General features: G+C 38.9%; 1 protein-coding gene across 4 annotated transcripts in view; it reads left to right on the top strand.

Annotated features, from left to right (window-relative positions):
- The window catches only part of GAREM1 (GRB2 associated regulator of MAPK1 subtype 1), a 224,483-nt gene that overhangs the window by 156,117 nt on the left and 47,081 nt on the right, over positions 1 to 21,285 (top strand). For all 4 annotated transcript variants that reach the window (XM_003482054.4, XM_021096217.1, XM_021096218.1 and 1 more), the window contains one exon: positions 2,459 to 2,589. In XM_003482054.4, the coding sequence (XP_003482102.3) occupies positions 2,459 to 2,589 (131 nt within the window). The remainder of the gene's footprint in view (positions 1 to 2,458; positions 2,590 to 21,285) is intronic.

Below are 21,285 nucleotides of genomic sequence, written 5' to 3'. Positions count from 1 at the left end.
GGCGTAGGCTGGTGGCTACAGCTCCGATTAGACCCCTAGCCTGGGAACCTCCATATGCCGCGGGGCGGGAGCGGCCCAAAGAAATAGCAAAAGACAAAAAAATAAAAAAATTAAAAAAAAATAAAAAAAAAAAGAATCTGGCATTGCCATGAGCTGCGGTGTAGGTCACAGATGTGGCTTGGATCCTACGTGGCTGTGACTGTGGTGTAGGCCAGCAGCTGCAGCTCTGATTGGATCCCTTATCCAGAAACTTCCATATGCCGCAGGTGCAGCCCTAAAAAGCAAAAAAAAAAAAAAAAAAAAGTCGTGGCTTTAGGTATCATCCATGTCTGATGACACCCAGAGTTATTTCCAGCCAGACCTTTCCCTGCCACACTTATATGTCTAAGAGCTTCAGGGAAATCTCCATTCATATGTCTAATAGACATCCCAGGCATAACCTGTCCAGACTGAACTCTGGATCTTACCTCCTGCTCTTACCCCTCCAGACCTGCCCATCTCAGCTAAGGCAGCTGCATTCCCAGCTTGCTCAGGCCAGATCCCTGACACTCACTTCTCCAGACTCTGCCATCTCAAATCTGGTTGATGGCAGGGGCTTCCTAACTGGTGTCTCTGCCTCTACTCCTGGGCCCTTTCCAGGGTGTCCTCAACACAGCAAAAATGACTCTTCTGTAATGTTGGTTAGGTCACCTCTTCTCCACTTAAACCCCCAGGTGGCTCCCTGTCCCACTCATCTGAAGAGCCACAGTTCTGCAACGCTGTAGCCAGTCTTCACCACCTGTTACTTCTCTGACTCTTTTTTCTTAGCTTTTATTCACTCCACTTTGGCCACACTAGCAGCATGCCAAAAACACATCAACCTCTCAGCCTGAAGCCTGTGTAGACTGTCGCCTGTGTTCAGAATTCTAAGAACTTACTGCCCAGCTGCATCAAAGTCACCTTCTCAGCCATACCTACTCTGGCCACCTGGAGCTCTCCAACCCTGTCACCCTGTTTTTTGTTTTGTTTTGTTTTTTAAGACCACACTCATGACATACGGAAGTTCCCAGGCTAGGAGATAAATTGGAGCTAGAGCTGCAGCTGCCAGCCTGTGCCACAGCCACAGCAAGTCAGGATCCAAGCCACCTCTGTGACCTACACCACAGCTACGGCAATGCCGGACCTTAACCCGCTGAGTGAGGTCAGGGATCAAACCTGTATCCTCATCGATACTAGCTGGGTTTGTAACCCGCTGAGCCACAGCAGGAATGCCCTGTCACCTCATTTTTTAATAGCACTTCTCACCTTCTAACATGTACTTTATTCATTTATTGTATCTATCATCTGTTTCTTCCTGCAGTATAAATTCAGGAAGACAGAGATTTTTATCTGGTCTCTTTACCACCAGCATCTAGAATAATGCTTCCACTTAATTGATGCTTTAAAAAAAAAAAGTGTTGAGAACATGAATGAAAATTTCCCTGTTTCTGCCTGAACACCTGCAGAGAAATCTGCTTCATAATAGTTTTTCATTCCTTTTCAAGTTCCTCAAGTGATATGTTGTGTAAACAGCATTCAGAAAATGACCATTAAGAAACATGGTGTCGTGGACTTGATTGTATATGATCTTTTATTCTCAACTGAAAGCACCTCCTCCGGAATGTAGCAGCAGTATCACAAGTACTGAAAATACACAAGCAATATAATAGATCCTTGACATTATTGAAAATATGTTCAAAGTTCTGCAAAAAAAAATCCCCCAAATTGTGGATACTGGGATAGTATGTCTGCTGTCATGGATTTCACACCCAGTAAAAAAAGGAAAGAAGGAAGCCATGTGCTGCCTCAGATGCCAAGTGGTTCACTCATTGGAAGGGGGCTCCCCCAGGCCCAGCTTCCTTGTGCTCCAGCGCAATGCGTGAGCCTAGCAACACATCACAAATTGTAGCAGCTCCTGCGTCCTTAACATCACCCACATTTTGTTGATACCAAATGTATCTGTGAAAGCTAAAGGTCCATTCTATTATCTTAGCCCACTTGTAAATTTTTTAAATACTAATTTAAAAAAAATCAATTCCTCCTAGCCACTCAGACTTGGTTTTAGAATATAATATGTGGGGGCATTATTTCAACTAAATGACAATGTGAATACTGTTATAAACAATACAAGCAACCATTTATAACGAAGTTTTCAAGTCGAGATCTCATTACACATAAGCATCCATTCAATTTGATATTGATCTTCTGGTTATACACTCTGAATGAAAACCAAAAAAAAATATGTTTGCATTTGTAGGCTGATTTTTAAATATATATTCTAGTTCAAAAAACCTTTTGCTACAGTAACATTCTTTGTGATGAAAATGCTGAGAAGACTTTGACAAAGAAGAGTGGGAGTAAGGAAAGGGGATGCTGTCGCCACAGTGACAGCTGTCCAGTGTAAACATCTCACATCTCTTCCGTTTATCATGTGTTTTAGGACAATTCAAGCTGCTGGAACAAGACCGAGATATAAAGGAGCCAGTGCAATATTTCAACAGTGTGGAGGAGGTGGCTAAAGCATTTCCTGAACGCGTGTACGTCATGGAGGAAATAACATTCAACGTGAAGGTAGCTCTGGAATATCCAAATATTTATCCTCACTAAGATGATTTAGCTTTCAGGTCATTGGGTACACAGTAAGTGCTCATCTCTGCCTCTTCGGAGGTTCCGTCTTCCTAATGGGTTGGTATCAATGGCCAAAACTGGTCTTGTAAGACCCATGCTATAGTTAAACTGACACTCTCCGCCACCCCTGCCCTGCGCCCCCCAGGTCACTATACTTAGTTAACATTATCTTTTGCTAGAATAACTGTTAAGGCATATCAAAAATTTTTTTTTTCCTTTTTTAAAATTTGGACTTGATTTTCTACCACGTAAATAAAGGGCCAGATCTTCTGTGAGGCTAGATGCTCTACTTGGAGGAGCAAGCAAAAAGCATATGATGTTAATCTTCCTTAGAGGTCCCATAGTGGCTCAGCGGTGTCAAACCCTACTAATATCCATGAGGATGTGGGTTCAATCCCTGGCCTTGCACAGTGGGTTAAGGATCCGGTGTTGCCATGAGCTATGGTGTAGGTCACAGACATGGCTCAGATCCCTGTTGCTGTGGCTGTGGCATAGGCGGTCAGTTGTAGCTCCAATTAGACCTCTAGCCTGGGAACTTTCATGTGCCATGGGTGCAGCCCTAAAAAAAAAGAGAGAGAGAGAGACTTCCAGACCATGTCCTGACACCAGCCTGTATTCATTCTAGTCCTTATGAACTGCCTGTATCAGTCTATGTAGAGAAAAATTAATGTAGTGAATGTTGCCCAGTAGGTACTTACTAATCTTTGTTCATCTGAGAAAAGCTGAATAGTGTTTACTGTGCTGCATTTATTTTGCATCCTTAAAGGGACAGTTCTGTTCCCACTTACACAGTGAGCAAGCACCTCTGTCCAAACATGCTGTCAAATAGGGACTAACCAGAGAGGCAGTGCCACCCACCAGATCCAGAAAACCCTCCGTGTTTTCTTCAGCAGCATCCACAGTTACACTGACAGATTTTAGAAAGGTTCACATTGGAAGGACTTTCTCATTTCACCTTGTTTCAGCAGAAGTCCAACTGAGTCACCATTCTCTGAACATTTCAAGATTTAGGGAGCAGATGCTGGTTTCTTGGAAATCCTCTCTATGTGGAAAACAGGCTGCATGGTATCTTACCCCAAGAATGCAACAGTGTCTCTCTCTGCAGGTGGGTCACCCCAACCACACTCTCAGGAAGGTTGGGGGGATGCCCAAGACAGCTTCCTCAGTGGAAAAGTGGTTCTAACATTTAACTGGTTAAGTCATTCTTTCCTCTAGTTCTAAAATACACCAGCCGTAGTCTACTTCCTTGAGTTTCATTATTAAAAATAGATGAGATTTTGTAAGATTATTTATTAACCAAATTATGCTTATGTTCAAAGATATTTATAATCTCTAACTCCTTCAGTAGCCTGGTCTGTGAGTGATCAAGACCGCTTATATTAATTGATATTGAAGATTTATATGAATGGGTTTATTTTTAAACTTCCCAAGATTCGTTGGTCAAAAGTTAATCAAATCCTATTTCATGATTTCAGTCTCTCCTTAAAGCTTACATTTAGAATTAACTAAATGAGAAAATTTTTTGTTTAGAAAAGGAAGTTCTGTAAAACTCTCTTCTGAAAATACTTGATTTGCTGACAAATGATGAGAAATCAAGCATAAAATTTTTTATGATTTTTAAAAATTTCCTCAAGTGTTACAATCTAGCATTCAGTCTTTGGTGGCATATTGTTTATAGAGAAGATTTTTTAAAGGTGCCTCTGAGAGCTTGGTTTATTGGTGAATTTGTATTAAACCAGCAACAAATGAAAGAATATGCTGAAACCAGTACATTTTGATAGGTTTTTTCCCCCACAGAATACCATGATTAGCTATATTGATTAAAATGTATATAATAGAGATGTCATTTAAAAGTTAGCAAAACATTGTGAACATGCTTTTTGTTCTGTTTTGTTTTTTTAGGGCCGTACGCATAGCATATGGAGATTCCCAGGTCGAGGGAGTCGAATTGGAGCTGCAACTGCCAGCCTACACCACAGCCACGGCAACACGAGAACCAAGCCACAATCTACGACCTGTACACCACAGCTCACAGCAACGCCTGGTCCTTAACCTACTGAGCGAGGCCAGGGATTGAACCTGCTTCCTCTTGGATGCTAGTCGGATTCATTTCCACTGAGCTATGACAGGAACTCTGTGAATGCACTTAATACTACTGGCTTGTATATTTAAAAATATACAAGTGTATTTTTGTATCACCAATATCGCAAATATACAAGTGTATTTTTGTAATTACCAATAAAATGGTGATTATTTATGTTATGTATATTTTACCACAATTTTTTTTAAAGTGAAGAAGAGGGGGTTGCTTAAAAGGCACAGATAAGTATATGGAGTAGAAGCTCATAGCATCGGTAGAGCTGGTTGGGCTTTGGATTGACTTCTGTGCTGTGCATATATGAATATTTACTACCTCTAGTCTCTTACTCAAAACATTGTAAGATAGCAGCACATCCAGCCTGCACTCATCATTAAGATAGCATTCAATCCTATTCAAAGAAGAGTTGATAAAGGAACCTCAAAACATTTGCATTAAGAAATATATAGAAGTCTGAGCGCTTAGTGAGTAAACACTCAAGTAAATAAATAAACTGAGGAGACTGGGGGGAAAGATGTCCAGATACTGCTTGATTTTTTTTTTTCTAGTGTCGACTGCCATGGTCTTCTTTAAAAATTGATTGTAACATGCACGTACATAGATGCCAAGCTTAATTTGAGAGCTTATTGAGGGCAAGGAAGTGCTATGCTTGGTTATTACTTCCTTTCAAGAGGAAAAGAAAAAATGAAAAAAACAGTACAACCTATTCAAAAATCTAGCTGTTATAAATATTACTAAATATCATGTACTATGGAATAGTACATAAATATAGCTCTTATCCAGGAAGCAATTTTTTAAAGATAGGAGAATTCAGGCCTCCTTGGAAAATATCCTCTACTCCCCACTTCAGATACAACATAAACTAGACCAAGAGGCTAAATAATTGAAGAAATGACATACAATTAAGAATTGGCAGCTAGTTGACATCATGATAGTCAAAAGGTACAATTGTGATTTGAAATAAAGAAATGCATGTATATACATATATTTATTTACAAGTGCAAATTGAGATGAAGCATGATAAGAATACAGAGTACAAAAAGACAAAAAAAAAAAAAAGTACATAATTCTTTGGAGCTCCCGTCGTGGCTCAGTGGTTAACGAATCCGACTAGGAACCATGAGGTTGCGGGTTCAGTCCCTGCCCTTGCTCCGTGGGTTAAGGATCCGGCATTGCTGTGAGCTGTGGTGTAGGTTGCAGATGCGGCTCGGATCCCACGTTGCTGTGGCTCTGGCGTAGGCCAGTGGCTACAGCTCCAATTTGACCCCTAGCCTGGGAACCTCCATATGCCGCAGGAGCGGCCCAAGAAATGGCAAAAAGACCAAAAAAGAAAAAAAAAAAAAAAAAGTACAGAGTAAAACAAAAATATTGAAAGAATAAGAATTCTAGTTTTGTCATTTTCAAGACTATAGCAAAATTTTACCTAAAATTTAATGGATAGTATTAGTACTATTTACACATTTATTTGAAATAAGGCATTCCTTTTATCTTGAATTAAATAGAGAAAATAGGTCTTTAAAAGATGTCTTGATGTGCTTAAAATTATCTACCCAACTGCCCCATCATTGATTAACTGCATGAAATAAATTAATATATGTTAAACATTTAATTCTTTAGGCAACAAATATATTTTGAGCACTTACTATATGTCCTGCCCTGTTGTAAGCATTGGGAATAAATAGTGAATATGCAAATCCCTGCCTACTTGGAGATTACATTCTACTGGGGAGGCAGATGATAAATAAGCAAATAAAAACAAAGAAATAAAGAAGACAGTTGGGGAGTTCCCTTGTGGCTCAGTGGAAACGAATCCGACTAGTATCCATGAGGAGGCAGGTTCAGTCCCTTGTCTTGCTCAGTGGGTTAAGGATCTGGTGTTGCTGTGAGCTGTGATGTAGGTTGCAGACATGACTCAGATTCCACGTTGCTGTGGCTGTGGTAAAGGCTGGCAGCTCTAGCTCTCATTTGACCCCTAGCCTGGCAACTTCCATATGCTGTGAGTCTGGCCCTAAAAAGACAAAAAAATAAGACAGTTGAATATACAAGTCTGGAGCTTGGGGCAGGGTTTAGACTGGGGGCATGTATTTGGAGCTTCTCAGCTCCTAGATGGCACTTGAAGCTGTGGGGGTAGCTGAGTTCACCTCCATCAGTGATTCTCAATCAAGGACAGTTTTTCTCCACAGGGGATGCTTGACAATGTCTGGTTACAATTTTGATTGTCATGGCTTGGAAGACAGTTGGGTGCTACTGGCATCTAGGGAGGAGAGCACAGGGATGCTGAGAAACATCCTACTGCACTGGGCAGCCCCCACAGCAAAGCATTATCCAGTAAAAAATGTCCAGAGTGCTAAGGTTGAGAAACCCTAACCTAGAAACTAAAGAGAAGAGGTCCAAGGACTGAGCCCTGGAACAAGCACCCCAGCAGTGGGGTCTAGAGGAGATGGAAAGGAGCAGCAGCTAGAAAGACAGCAGAGCATGTGGTACCCCAGCAGCCAAATGATGATAGTGTTTCGCAGAAGAATGGGCAATTGTGTCAAATGCTTAGTGATTGACTAGATAAAGACTGGGAACTAATTTAAATTTAGCAAAATGGAAGCTTTTAGAAGCTTTGAGTGGGGACCCAAAGAGTAGTTAACCAGGGAAGTAATTAGTAGGGTGGTCCTAGAGTTTTATCAAAGTAAATTTCAAGTGAGTAAATTTCAAGTGAGGTTACTTGGCACTAGCCTTTTTTCCTTCTAGCCATCTAGTCAGCTGGAAAGTTGAGTTTAGGCAGAGTCGAGTGAGTGTAACAGAGATGAGCAAAGGTGCCGATGAAGTCCACCCCTGGAGTGGCAGGTAGCCATGAGCCATAGACTTCTCCAGGTAAGGAAGGATGAATACAAAGGTGTAAGGTAACCCCAGTGGGAACTGGAGATCCTGGTGGCGTTAAGCAACTTCTGAAGTGCATTCGTTTAAGCAAGTGAGGTGCAAAATAGAAGTGGTAGAGTATGAAATACTTGAAATTGAACTTTAGGCAGTAATACAGGAAACGACAGGAGTATCTGTTTTCAAATCTAAATATGCCCTTTTGAGTAGGCAGCGAGGTGGTAGGAACAGAAATTGAGAGACGAGAGGGTCAAGAAAGTGAAAGATTATGTGGGCAGGTAAGTTCTTGCTGATCATTTGTGTGCATTTCCTGCAGTCCCTCCTAAGCTGATGGCATTCGGTGTTTTGAGAACAGCAGTCACCTGCTCTTTCACCATTCTTTTCTCTATAATAACATCCAGTTTCTGATTTCCATGGCGAGATTTTGTTTTTGTTTACCTGCTTTCCTGCCTTTTTGTTTTTAACTGTAATAGGCATTTTCTTCAGTATCTCTTTTAGTTTTCTCATCAGCTATCTCCAGTCTCATGTTTACTTTCAAAGTCAGATGTCTTAGTTCTGAGTTGGTCATTCCAACCGAAGGCTCACCTCTCTACCCTCTAATAAGAGAAATAGCTGTGCAAACAGTTTTAAGTCCTACTTCTTTCTTTAAATAAGCTGCTGTGGTCTAAAGAGCATGTTAGACTGTGTAGCATAGGTCAGACTCAGGATTCAGAGTGTCAGACACCAGCTCCAGGCATTGACTGTGACCATGGTTAGGTCACATGACCCCTTGAACCCAGGTGTCTTTGCCTGCAGAATGGACAAAATAGGGGTAATACTACCCACTTCATAGATTTGTCATGAGAGTTAAATGAAGCAATGCATTCATGTGCTTTTGTGAGTGTCTCATACACTACAGCCTTGGGGCAAGGTGCTTGTTCTGCAAATAAAGTTTTATTGGAACACAGACACACTGCTATACTTAATATTGTCTGTGGCTGCTTCCACAATACAGAAACGGAGCCCAAATGGCCTACAAACCTAAACTTTTCACCGCTCTGTAAGAAAAAGCTTAGCAACCCCTGATTGAAAATATAAAATCCAACTAAATGAAGTTTCACATTTTAAAAAATTTCCCAGCAGAGATTATTTCATTTACCCTTTATTTAGAACTTTATTTATGACTTAATATAGTTATTTATGACTTAATATCAAGAACATAGTACTATGTTATTGTTGTTATTTCAAAACACCCTTTCACCTCAAATACATTTTTGAAGACTTTTTATGCCAGTACCTAGTGAATTATTTTAAATATCTTCCAGCCTTTCAAACCCAGCTCAGGAATGATGAGAAATTTTCCAACACATATACTTTCTGCCATCAAAATAATAACTAACAAATTAGTCTTAATGTGTGTTCTGTCTTTCCTGTGGCATTTGCTAAAAGAGCGGGAGGGCAGGACAGCCTTGGGTTTGGCACCGAGTAACTTGCAGTTCTAATTCGGTGGGGAAGAGACGTCTTGACTTCGGTGCCATCATCCAGAAGCTTTCTGCATGAAAAGCTTTTCTACATGCTCTCACGTCTGAGGGAGCCCAGATGCACTAATCTTAGTGCTCTAACATTGCTGTTTTCATTCCAGTTAGTGAGGTCTAAGCAGTCTGCTGTTCTAGCATGAATTTCCCCAGAGGCAGGATAACAGGTTTGCCTTGTCTCAGCCGGGGAAGGTGCCCCACTCAGGAATTGTGAGATTTCAGTCAAATGGGGAGTGGAGTCACCACTTCAGCCCACACAGACCTCTTAAGAACCGTTACCATGTGGACTGGGGCAGAGCTCAGCTGACAGTCCTGTTACCTGCGTTATCAACTCCTGATTACTGAGTTTGGCATCTGTTTTTGGCAAGTGTGTCTGTGTCTCCCAGCAGAGCTGCCATGGTGTAGAGTGAAGGATTTCAGGGTCACCTTTTAGTAATGGGGGAGAAAGTCATATATGATTCAGAGAACTTAACCAAGCTTATCAATACTGAGAAACATGACCAATGATAAAATGATAAAATATTATAAATAGTCCAGCAGGACTAAGAAATTTAGACTCTGGAGTTCCCATTGTGGCTCAGCAGGTTAAGAAGCTGACTAGTATCCATGAGGATACAGGTTCAATCCCTGGCCTCGCTCAGTGGGTTAAGGACCCTGCACTGCCACAAGCTGTGATGTAGGTCACAGATGCAGCTTGGATCCTCTGTTGCCATGGCTGTGGCATAGGCCAGCAGCTGTAGTTCTGATTCAACCCCTCGCCTGGGAACTTCCATATGCCACAGGTATTGCCCTAAAAAGAAAAAAAAAAGAAAAAGAAAAAGAAAGAAAGAAATTCACACCCTGAGTTTTGTTTTGTTTTGGTTTGGTTTTGTTTTTTAGGGCCACACCTGCGGCATTTGAAGGTTCCCAGGCTAGGGGTCCAATCAGAGCTGTAGCTGCCAGCCTATGCCACAGCCACAGCAGTGCCAGATCTGAGCCACCTCTGTGACCTACATCACAGCTCATGGCAACGCCAGATCATTAACCCCCTGAGCGAGGCCAAGGATTGAACCCGCATTCTCATGGATCCTAGTCAGGTTTGTTAACTGCTGAGCCACGACAGGAACTCCTGGGTTTGTTTTGTTGGGTTTTTTTAAATAAATTTCATTGGAGTATAGTTGACTTATAAAGTTGTGTTAGTTTCAGGTATAAAGCAAAGTGAATCAGTTATACATATACATGTATCCATTCCTTTTCAGATTCTTTTCCCGTATAGGCTATTACACAGTATTGAGTAGGTTACCCTGTGCTATACAGCCCTTGTTACTATCCATTTTGTATATGGTAATGTGCATGTGTCAATCCAAACCCCTAATTTGTCCCTCCTCCCCTCCCCCCAGCCCCACTTACCCCTTGGTAACTGTAAACTTGGTTTCAAAATCTTTAAATCCATTTCTGTTTTGTAAGCTCTTTTGTATCACTTTTCATTAGATTCCACATATTAGTGATCTCATATATTTGTCTTTGTACAGACTCTGAGTTTTGATAGTTATCAAATTTTAGATCTGGAAAGGCCCTTACACATTGCCTCGTCCTACTCCTTTTAATAAATAGGAAAACTAAGAAACAGATGTCAGCTGACTTCATTGATTCATACAAAAACCATGACATGGTTTAGCTGCAAAGCCAGGTCTCCTAATTCAATCCAGCCATCCTTTTTCTCCCTCGCATTCTGTGTGTGGATCTAAGATAAGGCTCACAATTGAGATCAGAAGATCCTTTCACATCGACACAGTCGCTTGCATGGTAAACTCATTTTCTTTTTTAAAAAATCTGAATAAACATATTCAATAATTATTGCCTAGCCAAATCTTTCTTTTGTATTTCTGAAACATTTATGGTCTGACACACAGGATTTGGCAGCCTTTATGAATGTTATATGTGCTGAATTTTAGATCTTATTTCATTCTAGAGTATAATGCCAATATTTTAAAAATAAAATCCTACAAGTTAACTTGATGGTTTTTATCAGCGCCAGTGCAGTTTCTAATTAGATAGCACATGTAAAAATGAACCCCTTCAAAAAGGCTACTGTAATGCATTGACCCAGAATTTTTTCTTAAGTATTCACACAAACAAGATGTGTTTTTGCACTGTTGCTTGAAGCAGTGCTAAAGGTACAACAAAGTTGCTAAAATGCAAGAATTCTAAAGTTTAATAGGATTTGTGCAACTTGGTGCTGAACTTCAGATTCTTTCCAAGACTTCCAAGTTATTGAGAATCAACCAATTTTTCTCCTCAAGTCGTAGATTTGAGGCAGTCTGTGCACCTTTTATCTTAATATTAGTTCACTGTTTTTAAAGTTGCCAGTTGAAAAAGTGCTTCTCTGCCAACCAAACGGTATTTTATTTCTATACCTAAAACAGTTAACAAATTAAACATATGTCAGTTACTTTGACTCATTTTAACAGAACACACTACAGACAAGGCCTTGAAAATACATTAATGGAGAGAGGTTGGCTGCTCTTGATTCTAACTCTTGTTGTAATTATCATACTCTCTCCTGTCTTCCTGGTCATGTCTGTCTTTCAAAAGGCAAAGACAGCTGATGGCCAGACTTGTTCTGCATACATGGGCCATCCTATGGTCGTGCTGTAAAGTGGTACCAAATATGCTGTAAAGTGGTACAAAACTAAGACTTTAACATTAGTTTTATTTTTTTTTTAACCTTTTTTTTTTCCTACTGTACAGCATGGTGACCCAATTACACATACATGTATACATTCTTTTTTCTCACATTACATGTTCCATCATAAGTAACTAGATAGAGTTCCCAGTGCTACACAGCAGGATCTCATTGCTGATCCATTCCAAAGGCAATAGTCTGCATCTGTTTAAGCCCAAGCTCCCAATCCATCCCACTCCCTCCCCTTCCCCCTTGGCAACCACAACTCTGTTCTCCAAGTCCATGATTTTCTTTTCTGTGGGTTCCTTTGTGCTGTATATTATATTCCAGATATAAGTGATATCAAAATAAAATTATAGTTGATTTACAGTGTTGTGCTAATTTCAGCTATACAGCAAAGTGACTTCGTTATACACATAGGGATTTATATTCTTGATAAAGGTCATAATAACAACCACAATGCTAAAAACAAAAACAAACAAAAAAGGCTCAAGGAACTACACAGGGAATATAACCAATATTTTGTGATAACTATAAATGGAAATTAACTCCAAAATTATATAAAAATTAGAAATTGTATTCCCACAATATTTTGTTACAAATAAAATGTAATTTACAATTAAGGAAGAGAACATTTGTTTTTTGGTAGTTTTGTTTTGTTTTAAAAGCATACTTAAGTAATGACTGCCACTTCATGCCCAGTTAGTTTAAATTTCCTAGTTTGTCTTGACAATTCAGAAAAGGAATCCTCATGTTGTAATTTTATAATGATGTCAGAGTGTTTTTTCCTGTGATTTTTTTTTTTTTCAAAATAGATAAAGATAATTTGCTCTGGCATTTTCTACTTCCTCTGGAGCATTTAGAGCATGAGTAACTCTAGGTAGCCAGCTTTGGGGGCAGCTGTGACTGGTAACAAAATTTCTGTGCAAAGTAACTACAGTTTCCTTTCATTTCCTTAAAATATATTGCACTTTTCCTCTATCTGAAAAAGAAGTGTATGAACAAAATTTAAACTTATCCTCATCTCCTGAGATGTGTATGCCTTTTACCTTTATATAGAGGGACCCTGAGAATTAGGTGTTTTATGATCTCACTTAAATTGTTTGTTTGTTGCCTCTTATGTTTGTTAGACTTCCTGCGTTAACAGTCCATATTCCCAGTTTTAATTTCTACTTCTGTCCCAGTATGGGCTAGAAACTGGTAACCAGGTTGGATAGAGTTTTAATTAAATAGGAGTAAGTGCTCTGAGTTAAGGTCCTTAAAGGCTTTTCCCTAAGCCCTAACTTCACATCTTTTTAGCTGCTCAGAGGCTTTTAGTTCCACTGCCTTGTGCTTGGCTGTATTTCAGAGAGATCAGAAATTATTGATTACTGTGCAACTTGAATTTTGTCACATGTGAGAATGAATTTTTATAATGATTGATTTCTTACATATATATACATTCTTTAAAAAATTTTTATTAAAATACAATTGAGGGAGTTCCCATCATGGCACAGAGGAAACGAATCCAACTAGGAACCATGGGATTGTGGGTTCAGTCCTTGGCCTTGCTCAGTAGGTTAAGGATCCAGTGTCTCCGTGAGCTGTGGTGTAGATTGCAGATGCAGCTTGGAACTGGTGTTGCTGTAGCTGTGGCATAGGCCAGCAGCTGCGGCTCCAATTGGACCCCTAGCCTGGGAACCTCCATATGCTGCGGGTGCAGCCCTACAAAGACAAAAAGGCCAAAAAAATTAAAATATAATATAATTGATTTACAATGTTGTACCAGTTTCTACTGTATAGCAAAATGACTCAGTCATACATAGATACACACTCTTTTTTTTGTATTTTTTCCATCATGGTCTGTCCCAGGAGACTGGACATAGTTCCCTGTGCTGTATTGCTGTCTATCCATTCAAAGTGTAATAGTTTGCATCTACTAGCCCCAAACTCCCAGTCCATCTCAATCCTTGGCAACCACAAATCTGTTCACTATGTCTGTGAGTCTGTTTCTGTTTTTTGTTTTGTTTGCTTTTTAGGGCTGCATCTGCAGCATGTGGAGGTTCCCAGGCTAGGGGTCTAATTGAGCTAAGGCTGCTGGCCTACACTACAGCCACAGCATCGCCAGATCCAAGCCACATCTGTGACCTACACCACAGCTCACAGCAATGCCGGATCTTTAACCCACTGAGCAAGGCCAGAGATCGAACCCGCAACCTCATGGTTCCTAGTTGGATTCGTTTCCTCTGCGCCACAACGAGAGCTCCAAAAATTTTATTTTATTTTATTTGCTTTATTTTTAGGGCCACACACATGGCATATGGAGATTCCCAGGCTAGGGGTCTAATCGGAGCTACAATTACTGGCCTATGCCACAGCCACAACATCGCCAGATCTGAACCACGTCTGCAACCTACACCACAGCTCACAGCAACACCAGAGCTTTAACCCACTGAGCAAGGCCAGGGATCTAACTCTCAACCTCATGGTTCCTAGTCAGATTCATTTCCAATGTACCACAATAGGAACTTCTGTTTCTGTTTTGTAGATAGGTTCATTTGAGCCGTATTTTAGATTCCACGTAAAAGTGATATCATATGGTGTTTGTCTTTCTCTTTCTGACTTCACTTAGTATGAGAATCTCTAGTTGCATCCACATTGCTGCAAATACCATTATTTTGCTCTTTTTTATGGCTGAGTGGTATTCCATTGCATATATGTACCACATCTTAATCCATTCATATGTCAGTGGACATTTAGGTTGCTTCCATGTCTTGGCTACTGTGAATAGTGCTACTATGAACATAGGAGTGCATGTATCTTTTTGAATTATTATTTTGTCTGGGTATATACACAGGAGTAGGATTGCTGAATCATGGTAGTTTCCTGAGGAACCTCCATACTGTGTTCTGCAGTGGCTGTGCCAATTTACATTTCCACCAGCAGTGTTGATGGGTTCTCTTTTCTCCACATTTTCTTCAGCATGTGTTATTTGTAGACTTATTATGATGGCCATTCTGACTGGCATGAGATAGTACCTCACTGTAGTTTTGATTTGCATTTTTCTGATAAGTAAGAGATGTTGAGCATCTTTTCGTGTGCCTCCTGGCCATCCATGTCTTCTAGGAAGAAATGTCTGTTTAGGTCTTCTGCCCACTTTTCAATTGGGCTTTTTATTCTTTGTTGTTGTTGAGTTGTATGAATTATTTGTATATTTTGGAGATTAAGCCCTTGTCTGTTGCATTATTTGCAAATATTTTCTCCCATTCCATAGGCTTTTTTTCCTTTCATTTCTATTTACAGTTGCCCTTGCTCTATGCAAAAGCTTGTAAGTTTGATTAGGTCCCATTGGTTTATTTTTGTTTTTATTTCTATTGCCTTGGGAGACTGATCTAAGTAAACATTTGTATGACTTATGTCAGAGAATGTTTCGCCTATTGTTCTCTTCTAGGAGTTTTATGGTGTCATGTCTTATTTTTAAGTCTTTAAGCCATTTTGAGTTTATTTTTGTGTATAGTGTGAGGGTATGTTCTAGTTCCATTCATTTATATGTAACTGTCCAGTTTTGCCAGCACCAGTTGCTGAAGAGACTGTCTTTTTCCCATTTTATATTCTTGCCTCCTATGTGGAAGATTAATTGACCATAGGTGTTCGGGTTTATTTCTGGGCTCTCTATTCTGTTCCATTGATTCAGATGTCTGTTTTTGTACCATTACCACCTTGTTTTGATTGCTGTAGCTTTTTGTAGTATTGTCTGAAGTCTTGGAGGATGATGCCACCAGTTTTGGTCTTTTCCCTCAGGATTGCTTTGGCAATTCTGCATCTTTTATGTGTCCATATAAATTTTTGGATTATATGTTCTAGTTTGTGTGTAAAATCTCCTAGATAATTTGATAGGGATCACATTAAATCTGCAGATTGCTTTGGGTAAAATGGAATGGCCATTTTAACAATATTAATTCTTCCAGTCCAGGAGCATGGAATACCTTTCTATTTCTTTGAATCCTCTTTAATTTCCTTTATTAATGTTTTATTGTTCTCAGTGTATAAGTTTTTCACCTTCTTGGTCAAGTTTATTCCTAGATATTTTATTTTTTGGTACAATTTCAAAAGGTATTTTTTTTAACATTTCTTTCCTAATATTTCACTGTTAATATACAAAAATGCAACTGATTTCTGACTGTTAATTTTATATTCTTCTACTTTGCTGAATTTGTTTATCACATTGAGTAGTTTTTGTATGGGGTCCGTAGAATTTTCTATCTGTAGTATGTCATATCATCTGCATATGGTGACAGTTTTACCTCTTCCCTTCCAATTTGTATACCTTTTATTTCTTTTTTTTTTTTTGTCTGCTGTGGCCTGGATTTCCAATACTATATTGAATAAAAGTGGTGAGAGTGGGCATCCTTGTCATATTTCAAATTTTAGCAAGAAGGTTTCAGCTTTTCTCCGTTGAGTATTATATTGTCTCTGGGTTTATCATAAATGGTTTTTATGATGTTGAGATATGTTCCCTCTATATCCACTTTGGTAAGAGTTTTTATCATGAATAGATGTTGAATTTTGTTAATGCTTTTTCTCCACCTATTGAAATGATCATGGGTTTTTGACTTTTATTTTGTTAATGTGGTGTATTACGTTGATTGATTTGCATATTTTGAACCATCCTTGTGAACTTGGAATGAATCCCACTTGTTCATGGTGTATGATCTTTATTATGTGTTGTTGGATTCACTTAGCTAAAACTTTGTTGAGAATTTTTGCATCTATATTCATCAAAGATACTGGGCTATAATTTTCTTTTTTGACAGTATTTTTGTCTGATTTTGGTACTAGGATGATGGTGGCTTCATAGGATGTCTTTGGGAGTGTTCCCTCCTCTTCAATAATTTGGAAGAGTATAAGAAAGATCAGTATAAGTTCTTTATATGTTTGGTAGAATTTGCCTGTAGCCATCTGGTCCTGAACTTTTGTTTGTAGCAAGTTTTTTTTAATTGCATGTTCAGTTTCACTTCTAGTGATTGGTCTATTCAAATTATCTTTTTTTTTTTCTTTTCTTCTTTTCACTTTTTTGGCTAAGCCCATAGCATATGGAAGTTCCCAGGCCAGGGATCAAACCTGAGCCAGAGCTGCAACCCACACCACAGCTGCAGTAATGAGTGATCCTTAACCCAGTGTGCCATGCTGGGAATCAAAATGGTACCTCCACAGAGATAAGCTGGATCATTAACCCACTGCACCACAGTGGGAACTCCAAATTATCTGTTTCTTCTTAATTCAGTTTTGATGACTTAAATATTTCTAGAAAGTTTGTTGGCACATTGTTCATAGTATTCTCTTATGGTTTTTTGTATGTCTGCAATGTCAGTTGAGATTTCTCCTTTTTCATTTCCTATTTTGTTTATTTGGGTTCTCTCTCTTTTCTTCTTGGTGGTGAAGAAAATTCTTGGTGGTCAGAATTTTGTCAATCTTGTTTATCCATACAAAGAACCAGCTCTTGGTTTTATTGCTTTTTCTCTATTTTTTTAATCTTTATTTTTATGTATTTCCTCCCTGATCTTTATTAATCCCTTCCTCCTGCTGGCTTAAGGTTTTCTTTGCTCTTCTTTTTCTAATTCTTTTATGTGGTAGGTTGTTTATTTGAGATTTTTCTTGTTTTTTGAGGAAGGCCTGCATTGCTATGAACATCCCTCTAAGAACTGCTTTTGCAGCATCCCATAGATTTTAAATGGTTGTGTTTTCAGTGTCGTTAGTCTCAAGGTATTTTTTAATTTCCGTTTTGATATCCTGTTGACCCATTGGTTTTTTAGTTGCATGTTGTTTAGTTTCCATGTAGTCAGTTTTTCTCATTTCTTTTCCTGTGGTTGATTTCTAGTTTCATGCTGTTGTGGTCAGCAAACATGTTTGACATAAATTTCTGAACTCTTAAATATGTTGAGGTAAGAATGAATTTTAAAAATGAAAAATGAATAAATTTAGAGATAGCCAATTTTTATTTGTATTTTCCAGTTTTTAAAAATTGTATCTTTTTCTTACCATGAGTCAGATATCATTTATTTTTCAGCTTCATTCAGAATGATAAAATTGGATACAATGATGAGGCTGATTATTTCAGTGTTTGAAGATAGCCCAGTGCTTTTTCGGCATCTGAGGTTTCAGGACCTCCTCTGAAAAACTACCAGTTGGCTAGCCCTCCACTGTGCTGTCACAAATTAAATCATGCCATTGTATTTGTCATCCTTGTCCTACTTCCTGTTTTAAAAAAATAAAACACTCAGGATTGACATTTATCTTAACTCTTCATGGCCTTTCTTTCTCCTTTTCTGCCATTTTCCCAAAGGAAAGAGTTATAAAAGTCAAAGTTCAGGGGCAAATGATCTAATATTAATCAAATACTGTCTGTTTAACCAAATAGCAATTAGATCAATCCTGATTTTGTTTTTAAGAGTTGAAAGTTTAATCTCTGTTACATGTTTGATCTTTAAAACAACTATTCTTAGGGAACAGGTTGCCTGTTGCCAGAGATACAGAGAGAGAGAGAGAGAGAGAGAGTGTGTGTGTGGTGTGTGTGTGTGTGTGTGTGTGTGTGTAAAATTTTATATTAATGTTTTTAAATGTTGCTTGACCCTGGGATATTAATTCCGAATGGTATTGTGAACAGTAAAACCATGATAATTTCCTGGATAAGACCTATTAGAGTTGTTTAGATAACGCACTTTGAATGACTTCCTCTCAGGAAACGTTGAAACTGGAAATGTTAACCAGGCACGCATACCCAAGCACTTAGACAGAATGCATTATTTCTGGTGCTATTAAAAAAAAAATTGTAAAGGAAAGAAATTATGCAAATAAATCACATCTGTAGAAACCAGAGGAGACTTTTTGGCCCAACTGCCAAAGGAAGAAGAGTTATTTATGAGATTTTTCATCTGTTGCTGACAGTGACCACAAGGTTGGTCAGTATGTTAGTCTCATAATTTATGCAGAGCTAATTGCTCGCGTGAATGATGACATCAGCGTTGGAAGCATGGACTCACAGATTGTACTCACATATGTTATGCATTTTTATGGGTAGGAGTAGGAGTAACTTCCTTTAGAAATACAGACATACACGAAAATGTAGACAAAACTGTTGAGTTGCGCCCAGAGAGTGACATTTAGTGGGGATAATTTTGACCTGTTAAATCTGTGCGTGCTCCGTCTGAGCCATGTCTCACAAACTATGTGGACATTCTCTTTCAGTTCATTTGGTGTGTGGTACTCACTAGATCTATAATTTCTTCATTCTGAAAGGTGTATGTTTATAAAGGTAAATAAGAAAATAGCATGCACTGATTTTAAAAAGCTAGAAAGAGATATTTCTTTGTGTTATTCCTTCCTGTTTGAGAAGCACTGTTGGCTCCCAGTATGTTCACTTGAAACAGTTTGTTGTATGAATGAACATGTGTGTGTGTTTCTCAAGTCTCATGAGAACTCTTTCTCTCAACATCCCTGTCTCCATCCTGATCCAAATGAATGAATTGCCAAGTTTTTTTCACAAAGTTTCAATAAAAAGAAAGTATAGCAGTGCATCTGAGCATTGGAGACCAGTTTATCCTAAAACAGTATATTTTGAATCGTTTCAATATGTTCACTTCCTTTGGTATATAACTGTGATGATATTTCAGGCCCTATACTGACATTAACTTTTATTCTGGGATAACACATTCAATAAAAACTTTAGTAATAATTCTCTAGTACAGAAGGAAGGATAATGCTTAAACATAGTGGTTTGAGCTTGAAAACAGTAGTGTGTGAAAATAGAAAACAGTGTGAAAATACAGAGACATGAAATGGATTGTGAAACAGAATTACAAGAATTAAAACTTTTAAGAATTATTGTTAATGGAAGTGCTAATAACAATAATGGTCTCCCTTTATTAAGACCTTACCACTGTGGGAAGTTGTTTACCTCCATTGGTAAAGCTTGAGAAGTAGCTGATAGTGTTTTCATTTTATAGATGAGGAAACTGAGGCTCAGAAAGATAAAACACTTATCTGAGGTCACCTAACAGTAAACAGGGTTCAAACTCAGCTTGTAGTTTAGTTATTAGTATTGAACCATTAATAGCATTGTACCAATTAATTTTCAAAGGACATGGTTCTTTTCATTAATCTATACCAGGGGTCAACAAACTTTTTTCTGGAAAGAGACAAGGCATAAATAGGTTAGAGTTTGCAGTCATACATCCCCTGTTGCAGCTACTAAACATTGCCACTGGAGAGGAAAAGCACCCATACACCAGTCAGAAACAAATAGGTATAGCTGTGTCTTAATAAAACTTTATTTACAAAGTCAGGTGGTGGGCTGAAATTGGGCTATGGGCAGAGGTTTGCTGACCTCTGATCTTTATTGTTATAAGCTTAACTAGAATCTGCCTAGAAGTAAGAGCCCTAGGGATAAACCAAAAGTTAAAATTAATAGGCGGTGACTCGTTTAAGGACCCTTGGTGACCAAAGTCAGGAGATTAAAATAACAGAAACCTTGAAGCTATAGGCCCTGTAGGAAAAGAAGGTGGTTTTCATATATGTATGAATGATGTATTAGCTTTTTACAAAAACCCTACTCTGGATTTTTTTTTCAGGGCCCCACCCTTGGCATTTGGAAGTTCCCAGGCTAGGGGTCAAATTGGAGCTACAGGTGCTGGCTTACACCACGGCCACAGCAATGTAGGATCCAAGCCACATCTGTGACCTGCAATGCCAGATCCCTGACCCCACTGAGTGAAGCCAGGGATCAAACTTGCATCCTCATGGATACTAGTCAGATTCGTTTCTGCTGCGCCACAACAAGAACTCCCTATTCTATAATCTTCAAAACTGTCAAGGTCATAAAAAAACAAGGAGAGATCAAGAAACTCAGAGGACTGGATGCAATGTAGTATCCTGGTTTGGTACAGAAACAGAAAAAAAGACATTCTTGGAAAAATTTAGTGAAATCCAAATTAGCTTGTACTTAGCAGATTGTACAAGTGTCCATTTCTCACTTTTGATAATTTGCCATGGTTTTGTAAGATGCGAGTAGGAGAAACTTTGGTGAAGGGTATACGTGAACTCTGTACTATCTTTGTAACTTCTCTACACATCTGAAATTATTCCAAATAAAAAGTTAAATTTTATATATTATTAATTAATCGATTTAAATTCCTAAACTTACTCCATTATAGAAGTCCAAGTCAGGAGTTCCCGTCGTGGCGCAGCAGAAACAAACCTGACTAGGATCCATGAGGATGCGGGTTCAATCCCTGGCCTCACTCAGTGGGTTAAGGATCCAGCACTGCCATGAGCTGTGGTGTAGTTCAAAGACTTGGCTCGGATCTGATGTTGCTGTGGCTGTGGTGTAGGCCGGCAGCTGTAGCTCCGATTAGACCACTAGCCTGGGAACCTCCATATGCCATGGGTGCAGCCCTAGAAAAGACAAAAAAGACCAAAAAAAAAAAAAAAATGTAAAAAAAAGAGGAATTCCCGTCGTGGAG

This window comes from Sus scrofa, chromosome 6 (genome assembly GCF_000003025.6).
Source record: "Sus scrofa isolate TJ Tabasco breed Duroc chromosome 6, Sscrofa11.1, whole genome shotgun sequence".
NCBI lineage: Eukaryota > Metazoa > Chordata > Mammalia > Artiodactyla > Suidae > Sus > Sus scrofa.
This window is presented reverse-complemented; position numbering and strand designations above follow the sequence as displayed.